Consider the following 10,228-nt stretch of genomic DNA (forward strand, 5'->3'; position numbering starts at 1 on the left):
TAATTAAATGAAACAGGAAGTAGTTTCAATTAGCAATTAAACGAAACACAAAATAGTTTCAATGAATAAGACAACGAAACAGAAACTAGTTTCAATTGCGAACAAAACCAAAATTAATTTCGATTCAGAACATAACGAAAAAAAAACTAGTAAGTAAAACAAAATAGAAAAAATAATTGCAATTGAACTAAAACGAAACCGATACAAGGTTCAATTGGGAATAAAAAGAAACCATAAATAGATTCAATTGAGAGCAAACTGAAATTAAAATTCGTTTGAATTGGGAATAAAACGAAATCGAACTAGTTTCGATTGATAAGAAAACAAAACAAATATCTCAATTGTGGGAAAAGTGAGGTGGAAAATATTTCCAACTGAGAAAAGAATGAAGCAGAAACTATATTGAGAATAAATATAATTTCTTAATTCAGTTTCAATGTTGAATTTCCGTTCATAACCCTATTGAGCTTAATTTCTTATATTATATTCAAAAAGATTTTTTTCCCTTTCGGGGATTGAAGGGTGATCATAAGCATTTTCAACCCAAAAAATATCGGTGTTGTAATAAACATTAAGCCCACAAACGTATTTGTAATGGAACCGAGGGCCAAACTTCACTCATATCGTCAGAAAAAGAATCAAGTTACACGTCCAAGTTGATTCTTCTTCAACAGTGGAGAAAAAAAAGTGGTTTGTTCACGTTATGCGTTCAAAAACTCATTCCCATGAGAAAAAAAAATTCAAAATAGCTGCTCAACACAGGACGTCCGGAGATAAGAAATCCAAAATTCTCGAATATAACTATCAAAGAAAATCCGTAAATTACATAGTCAACGCCTCTGCATTTCGACGTTTTTTGATAATAGAATAACTCAAGTACTGAATAAAATGTCACAATGTCTAATCACTACATGTATTATAATTAAAATTTTTCTAGTTAATTTATGAATAACAGTACATCAGTTGCCTCATGCACATATATATGTGAGCTCTATAATACTCTTCATGCACTAAGGTTTTAGATACCTTAACAGATTTCGACTAAAATCTGATGTTTTCGAGCACAAATCCCTTCTTAACTGGTATATTAAACGTGATTATGTGTAACGCAAAAAAATGTAATAGATAAGATTTATTATAAGTAATATTAATAACTTGTATAATATATTTACATTTTAAAACAGTGAGATGTTAGAGCTATCTTCACGGAAGCATAAGCTCAGTAAATATATGTGATGTAATGCATATTTCATGACCTTTGATATCAATACCATAAGAATCTTTTCTCAAGGTGTCGGCATATCGTCTTTTCCTTTCAAAGTACGAGAAATCAATAGAATTTTAAACTTCGAATAAGATGAGATCATGAGCAGTACATGTATTCTTGCATAAGTAATATGCTCGTAAATAATGAAAAAAAATACACACATGTACAAAATCATAAAGTCCGAAATAGATTTTTTTTTAATGTTCAGTAGAAGATAAAAATAATCAGCACATAAAGTTCTTTCAAAGTCCTTAAAAAGATTGAAAGCAAGCAATCACAACTCCGCAGGAGTCAAGAAGAGAATCATGGAAGAATGGAATTTCCTTGTATAATTCTGTGCTCAGATGACAAAATGTAACAAGTCACTTTTTCAAAATTTCACGAGGGCAAATTTGTAAAAAAGTTTTTGCAAAAATGTGATACTGTGGCTTTTTTGACTTATTGCAATTTGCCTCCGTTGGTTCCTTATAAACCGAAAACGATAGACGAAATTTTGTCACCTCCATAATTTTGATGAACGAGACTCCAGAATGCGAACAACTTAATTTTTTTGAGAAAAGTGACTTGGAACATTTTGTCATCTGACCACAGAATTAAAGCTATATCTCAGTGTCATATAGCGATATGAAGTCATTTAGGGCCGTATTCACCGACATGGTTTAAACTGTAGTCACAATTTTTGAATAAGAGATCTACATAGATTGGTTAAAAACCTGAATTTAACCAATCCGTGTCGATCTGTTATCAAAAAATTGTGACTAGAGCTTAAACCATGACGGTGAATACCGGCCTTAATGGCATATCAAGACCTTCTTTCAGATGTGTATATTGTGTATATTTTATTTTATTTTTATTTTCTTGTAACATTCCATTAGTTAGACTTGTTGTTAAATTTTTTTACTTTATGAATAAAGTTCTTGTCTTTTTACTTTATGCGTGCCAGAATTTGCTGCTGGTGCTTTTGCTACTTATCTGTTAGTATTTTGTTATTTTAGTAGCGTTCGGACTTTAATTTCGGACATGTGTATGTAATAAAGAGATGAGAAAAGACGAAATTATATGTATCTCTAAATACTTAGAAACAAAAGCACTAATTTGGTTCTACATCATTAAATCTAGTTTATAGAACCGTTTACTGGATTGTAGCTTTCTTTCTTGGACATCTTCGAGCAGACGAATACCAAAAAGACCGTTGTGCCGACCGCTAGAACTGCGAACAGGACGATGGCCGCTAACGTCGTGTTCGATTTCTTGCCAACTGTAACGAATGACACCAGTTATAAGAATATTACTGGTGAATAACTGTTACGTAAGATAATAATATCAATGCGCACACATTTAGGAAACGGGGAAAAGGAGGTGAGTTTAGTTCAGGTAAGTGTTTTTAGGAATCAAGAATCGGTATATATATACATTTGTGGGATGTCAATGCAGTTAGATGATATAGGAACCTTTCTGTGATTCTAAGAACCACTAGTATCTGAAACAATTCGACGGACCACAAACTTACAATATGGTGTCCTGTATTTTACGGGACTGTCAGAACGACCAGATTTCTAGTTATTCCGACTGTGTTATGCAGTTTTATCCAGTTTTTTTTCAACGAAGCTTATTTTAATTTGTAATGCTTGCTAAAGTCGTGAATGATGATAATTTTTATATCGTTTAAATCATATGATAATTATGGCTGCATTTCAATTCACAGCGATTTCCAGTAGCCTTTTATTTCCTAAGCATTTGTAATTTTTCAGCAATTTTTGCAACAATTGTTGATTTTTCCGACTTAGACTTATGGCAACATTTTTTAATGGCAATTGACGTTGTCTCGTATTTTGCTGTATTCAAGATCCCCCACCTTCCCGTATTTTACTTAAGGTATCCGACTACCTTTCTTGTCACTTTTCTTTAAAATGATTCTCGAGTGAACTTCAAATACATTTTTTGATAGAAAGTGCCTCGAAATGGTGAAAACAGCGACAAATTTTGGTCTATCTCTTATATTTTCTATGAAAAAGTCGTTTTTATGTCAAATTTTAGGCAAAATTCATGTGATATTCGAAACACGATTGCAAAAAATTTTATTAATGAAATGCTTGGTGATTTTCACAGCGCATTTAGCTACTAATGTTGCAGGTTATGAACCAAAGTTTAAAGGATTGCATGATATGTTCATAAGTTAAACCAAAATATGTTTAAGTACGTGTGAATTTTTTGAAATTTCATCCTACATTTTGTCTATAAAACACTGTAATTCAAAAAATATATGTGATAAACCTTAGATTTTGGTTCGTAACCTCAAAAATGTATAGCAAAATATCACATTAAAATTTCGCAAGGATGCAATGGATTAATTTTTACAAATCATGTCACAAAGTCAAGTAAAATGTAAAAAAAATAGCATTCTTCGTAAAACACGTTTGAAGTCTTTATTCGCGGATTACTTGTATGTAAAAACGCAACACTAAAGTGAACGTAACTTTGATTCTAAGCATCATATAAACAAAACAAGGCCCGTTTTGGAACCCCAAGAAATAGGGCTTTTATAAAAAATAAAAAAAATGAAAATCCATATTTTCTTCCAAAATGACGTTTTCAACGTAGTCGAATACCTTAATGATATGGTCACCAAGTTATGACAAATATTATTTTCAAGAACTACATTTCCTGCTGCTGCGATTTGCAGCAGCCTTTTTATTTCAGCAGTTTTTACACGAATTAGGAAATTTGTCGTAAATTGCATTTTTTAGCTATAATTAGTGATATCCCAAATTTAGGGTCGCAATTTCTCGTATTCTTCTAGATGAAATATTGTAACGCCAAGTATGAAGCTGTTATTCTTATTTGAACCCATGATATTACTAGTATCAATTACATCACAAAAAATTTAACAATTCTACAATTGATTTGGAATTAAATTATTAAGTCTGCCTGCGGATCACCTTTGTCGTGGTCCGCGGACCATATGCTTTATTTAGTCCATAGTTTTCTAAACTTTTTGTTCCATCTCGCCCCATCTTCATAAGAAATTTTTTTCTCTACGGCCCCCCAACTCAAGTGAACCAATAGGATACTATGTTAAATCCGTAACTTCTATCACCCCCCCCCCCCCCGGACCATTCCATCGCCCACTTGGGGCGATATTTCCCACTTTTGAAAACACTGATTTAGTCTTTTCCGACGTTGTTACTTTGATGCGGAGTGTGGAAAACAAGAGAGAAGAGGAGATTAATTCTTCGTGAGTTAAACTAGATACTTTTTGTCCTTCTGTGTGTTCTCAGGCTTATCTTGGATGTCATAATTGGAGACAGGGAAATATTAATATGCATTCCTTCCGACTTTGCTGCTGACGTGATGTCACGTTAAAAATAGCCAACTGGTCAAAGCAACTATTAAGATAATATTGCACACATCTAGGACCGTCTTAAGAGCATCATAAGCCTCCGGGGCCAAGTGATTTTTCTGAGGCCCTACCGGGCAAATTTTTGAAAATTCTACCCTGATCTAATTTTTGTGAGGCCCCCCCCCTCTTCTCTTAAGGCCCTTGGGCCATGCCCGGGTGGGCTCATGCTTTAAAACGGCACTGCACACATCCACACCCTTTTCTTAGAATAGTAGTTCTCAATCTCTCAGACGCGTATCTAAGTTGGTATCTAGGGTCGCCTACGTCCCTGGGCCGACGAATATTTTAATCCAACTAATTATGGCAGATTTATTTATCTTGAATAGCTTTCACCGTCCTAATTTGCAAGACAATTGGAGTTTTTCTGGTTGTATGACCATCGAGAATTGAATTGGATGAAACATACAAAATTCGCGAGAGAGACTTGTAACCCTTAAAACTCCAATTATCTTATAGCAGATTATTGTTATTTTTTTAAATCCGAAAATTTGCCGTCTTGTACACCCTTCGGAAGGGGGGGGGGGGATTGCATGATGGGCCTTCAGGGATACGCGAGAAATATTCAGTAATGGCCCAAAAAACGCTCAAAAGTGGCAAAAAAATTAGGTATGATAAGAGTACACAAGGTTCTCAAATCAGCACTTCCAGGAGGTTACTTAAAGTAATTTTGATAACCATTGTTTTTTATGATTCGATAGCTATTACACCACTAGATACGCGTAGCTATAAAAAAAAAAAATTTCATAATTTATCCTTTAATAAAAACAAAATTGATAAATTTATATATGTATGATTTTTTTTTTTCAAAAACTATTTTCTTCTATGTAGATTGATTTTCTTCTATATAGATTTTCTATACATTAAGAGATGCATATAGTCTACATACTGTATTTCTTCTTTATATATAGAAGAATATATCTTCTATATACTTCTGATCTATATATATAGTCAGAATTCCGACTATATATATAGATTTTCTTCTGTATAAACTATTTTCTTCTATCTGATGGTTCGTACCCATATCTCAATGGGTACGCATCATCAGATTCCGAGGGTACGCATCATCAGATCTAGCTATGCATATTCCGATGGAAATCATCGAGACGAGAATTTTGACACGTAACACGGAGAGGGGATCTTTGAATAAAGCATCATAGTCTGTAAAATATCATAGTTATAGTTAGACTATGAAAGGCAGCCCTCATGATTACACTTATCGAAATGATCTCTATCAGAATCTTTAGAAATCTGACGCTGTGTACCCATCGGGACGCCATGTATATGCTTTAATTTGTGTATTTATTTCTTTATACATTCATTAATGTTTATTGGAATTACAGTATCACAAAATCCTTGATAAAATAATTTCATTATTTAGGTGGAGTTGAATGTTCACAAAAAATTGTGATTCTTCCCCCCCCCCCCCATTCCGCTCACACATATTACGTGATTTCACGTATTGCAATTCACGGAGGAGTCATCGGATTTCCAGGAAACGTGTTGGGAATTGCAATGTCGTGTGAAATGTCTTAGACAGCACGTGCAAAAGACAAAAAGAGGACAAAGACAAAGAGAGGAAAAGCTTAGGCAGTATAATATGGGGGAATTCGGGATCAATGAATGGCTTACCCATCAGATTTGAGTTCGGGACCCATTTCGGTGGTTGAGGGACGTGCGTCTCTTTGCTGTATCTTTTATTAATCCCATGCAGCGTAAGGAAAGGGAAAAAATCTGAGTTACACATAAATCACTGAATTTATATCCTTACAAAAAATGTTACATCATGCTGTATATAGTACTTGATATATAAACCGAACATAATCCCTGTCTAAAGCCACTATGGGCTATTTACTATACTTTCCCCTCCCACCATTAGAGAGTGAGTGAATTGCGCTGGAAGTGTATTGTCGTACCGCGACAAACCCCGGTTCGAACTCCTCGGCGCAGCAGTGGTGATCGGCTGAAGTTGGTTTTCTGTGGTTCCCAACTTCGAGGCACGATTGCGAGCTGTTAATCCCAGTTAAAAACAGGCACGTCATGGAGAGTAACAGGCCTACAACAGTGCAAATATTCGATAATTACACTTCACTCATAGTTCGAAATATTGATGGCAGATGGCAGCACTACATCAAACATTGCTTGGAAACAACTTCTGAAAAAAAAAATCAGGTTTATCTCGAAATCCCCTTCACTGAAGCCCTGTCAGCCTCCTGGCAGGATCGCCTTTACGGGCGGCACACGAGGTTTCGCACCTGGGTGGCAGGTAACTTCGGACCGCCCCTGGGTTAAGGGGAGGAAGTATGCTGTGTGTAAAAAACCTCTTATACAGCGTGTTATGTGTGATGTTATTTCTGGCATTTATATTTCGAATTACAAGTGAAATGAAATGATTGAATACTCATACTGTTGTGGGGTTTTTCTTTATTCGACAAGACTGTTTAACTGAGAGATTGACTTGTATATGCGCCACAGAAAGCTACCTTCAGCCGACCAACGAACCAGAGGTTTTTTGCTCCGGATATTGCCTTGAGGATTATGCTAACTTGCACTTGAGCACATATTAAAGTTGAAATGTAGGCGTTTTTCTTGTGGTTAAAACAGATGGTGCTCGCAATCCACAAAAGGTTGAAGAACCCAGCCCTAGAAAGGGAGCGCCCGAGTGGTGCAGTGGTAAGATGCTCGTCTACCACCACGAATGCTACCATTAGGTCCGCGGGTTCGATCCCGGGGAAGAACTTAGGTAACGATAGCTTCTTTGCCTCTATCGAATCCCCGTGTTCTTTCTCTTCGAACCTGAGGCGATCACCGATAGATGGCACCTTCATCTCTGACCCATCTCTATCGATAGCGAATTGCTGTATGGCGAGCTATGACCGGAAGAAAACTGCATTGGAATATTTCGTTGGTAAAGCGAAGTGTTATATTTTCGATATACGACACCATCTAACTTTCAACTTAGCAGTGGTTAATGAATAAATGTTTCTTCTATGGAGATGAGAAATAATAATTTCTTTTTTCCAACTTCAAACTCACTTGTCGTCCTCACCGAAGTGACTGTAAGTTTTGGAATGTTCTGAGGATGCGATGAGCCATTCCGGAGCACGGCTCTTCAGTGGATGACCTTCGGTGAAGCTTATTATAATGCACAGCAAAAAGAAAATACCTTTCGAAAAGAAGGAACAACATTCGGATTTTAAAATAAAACTGAATCATTGAAAATCGAAATAATCAAAATACAGAAAAAGTAGTAATAACTTATAGTGCGTATTCAGATTAATATCATCGACAAATTAGAGAAATAACTCCCACAGGCCACCCTAGGGTGTCGTGAGATAATTTCGAAAGTAATATTATGTGGGTGTTGGGAACGGGAAAAGCGTGGGAATCTCGGGGTCTGTGCGTAAAAGAAAATTGAAGAAAATTTCCTACAAAAAAACACGATGTTTTGAAAATTACTTTATACTAAAGTCTTTGAAAAAAAAATCATGTTAAATTTGAGAATTCTTTTTCGCCTTTATTTTTTACCTTCTAATACAAATTCGTCAATTTTGTTTGTTTTGTAGTTTCGATTCCTCCCCTCCCCGAAGAAATTTAAAACTTTTTTGTCTTGGATAGAAATCATACTTATGAAATTCATTCCGCCAATTTTTTACATCGTCACAGAAAAATTTACCAACTTTTTCCTCGTGATAGAAATTCCCCTTTTTTTTAGCTTTGTAAATTCTACTTATAAATTCATGAATTTTCTTCTTTTCAACAGAAAATTCATCTTTCCTGTCACATCTTTTTCTATCACAAGATAGAAATTATTGAAAGATTCATTATAGTTTTCGCCTTGTAATAGAAATTCACCAAATTTTTTTTTTTTTTTTTTTTGCCTTTTTTTGATAGAAATTCGACTTAAGACATCTATCACTTTATTGCCTCGTGGCTGAAATTCTACAAAAGAAATTCATTAATTTTTTTGACTTTTTTTTTTGTCTCTACATAATATGAATTATGTAAGGTTATGTTAAACTATTTAATATTTCAATAGAAATTACTAAATTTTTTTCTAACTTCTGAAAGAAGTTCAACTCAATTTTTTGCCAATGGAAAATTTATTTTTTTATCTTAATATACAAATTTCACGTAAAAAAAATCAAAAATTTTTTTACCTTAATAGAGAATCATTAATTTTTCTTTTGAGTTATGATATAAATCAGATTTTTTTCCCCTTGTGATAGAAATTAATCAATTTTTTCCCCTTGTGATAGAAATGCATAAATTTTTTCCCTTGTAATAGAAATTAATCAATTCTTTTTTTCCCTTGTGATAGAAATGCATACTTTTTTTTCATCTTTTGATAGAAATTCCACGCAAGGAATCCATCAATTTTTCTTTTACCTGCTGGAAATTCCACTTTAGAAATTCATCGGTATTTTTGCCCTCTGACAGCAATTCCAATTGCGAGAAACTCATTAATTTTCTTCGCTTTGAGATAAATAGTAAACAAAAAAAAATAGCACCAAGAAATTTCACATCTATTCCCCCCCCCCCTCGTATGACGTTACAATCTTCATTTAATACATTTCCTACACACATTTTTATTTTTCAATTCGGAAATATAATTGATAGAGAAAGCAAAAAAAAAAGTGATATCGATATTATATACGTTTTTCCTATCGGTTAAAGCATAACATCGTATTTTTTCTAGATATTATTGTGAAAGCAAATATTATCAATGATTATTTACGTTGTTATCATGATCGTGATGATATATGTTGACATAATCGAAAGATCATTATAAAATTATAAGCGAAAAACCAGTATAATTTTCCAGCTCAGAGAGGCCATATTCCTCTCCCTCTCTTATACGCTGTGCACTTGTTGCACGAATCTTCAGGTTTCAGATTTCTCTCTAGGATTACACGCACAGGTTATTGAAACTACAAATGCATTTTTTTTCCTAATATTCAAGTACTCACCGCAAATGCTAAAAGTGAATTCCTTGTGGCAGTTCCCCATAGTGGAGTTCGTTGTTTTGAAGAACGAAGCTAAAAAGGCAACATTTACATAATTCCCATGTATCTTTTCCTGCCGGGCATAAAAAGAAAAGGTTCTCTTTTTTTCATTTACTTATTTGGGTATTTTCCTCACACGCGCGTTGGGGGTGTCGCCCCCTCGTGCATGTATTCCTCAGAAATCCATATCCTGACGTCACATTCGTTCGTGACGTAGGCGTTCGATATCCTCGAGATTTCCCGTACGTGAAAGTGAAAAGAGGAGAAATCTTGCGAAATCACTGCATAAAATGTCTTCTCGGGATCTTTTATTTTTTTTGAAGAAGACTAATGAGTGGGATAAATGGAATATGTCAAAAGGGGGCGAGAGAAAGGTCTCTTCCGCCGAGATCGTAATGTAAAACCGTTTTATCTTAGGTACTTAGACATTCATTATTCAGAAGAATTTCTTAATCTCTCTCCATCGTCGTTTCGCAAATTATTCCTGTGAATAATACCATTTAAATTGGTTTTAGCCCGGACTTTCGGTTAATTAGATCGGGTCCTACGCTTTATTCA

At 34.6% G+C, this 10,228-nt stretch overlaps 1 protein-coding gene across 2 annotated transcripts; it reads right to left on the reverse strand.

Moving 5' to 3' along the window:
- Positions 1-211: 211 nt before the first annotated feature.
- LOC149082666 (uncharacterized) lies at positions 212-10,022 on the reverse strand. 2 transcript variants are annotated; one of them, XM_089235939.1, is made up of 4 exons: positions 9,635-10,022; positions 7,701-7,830; positions 6,297-6,352; positions 212-2,525 (listed from the first exon to the last, which is right to left on the reverse strand). In XM_089235939.1, exons 1-4 carry the CDS (start codon positions 9,672-9,674, stop codon positions 2,383-2,385), a joined length of 369 nt encoding a protein of 122 aa, XP_089092065.1. In that variant the 5' UTR covers positions 9,675-10,022; the 3' UTR covers positions 212-2,382. The 2 variants fall into 2 exon arrangements, with proteins under 2 accessions (XP_089092065.1, XP_089092064.1); XM_089235938.1 differs by having other exon boundaries at positions 6,297-6,358; positions 9,635-10,015.
- Between the last annotated feature and the right edge of the window lie 206 nt (positions 10,023-10,228).

Source organism: Pholcus phalangioides, unplaced genomic scaffold, assembly GCF_987345545.1.
Source record: "Pholcus phalangioides strain wild (caught in Gottingen) unplaced genomic scaffold, Ppha-v1.0 ptg000009l_1, whole genome shotgun sequence".
In the NCBI taxonomy this organism is placed as follows: Eukaryota; Metazoa; Arthropoda; class Arachnida; order Araneae; family Pholcidae; genus Pholcus; species Pholcus phalangioides.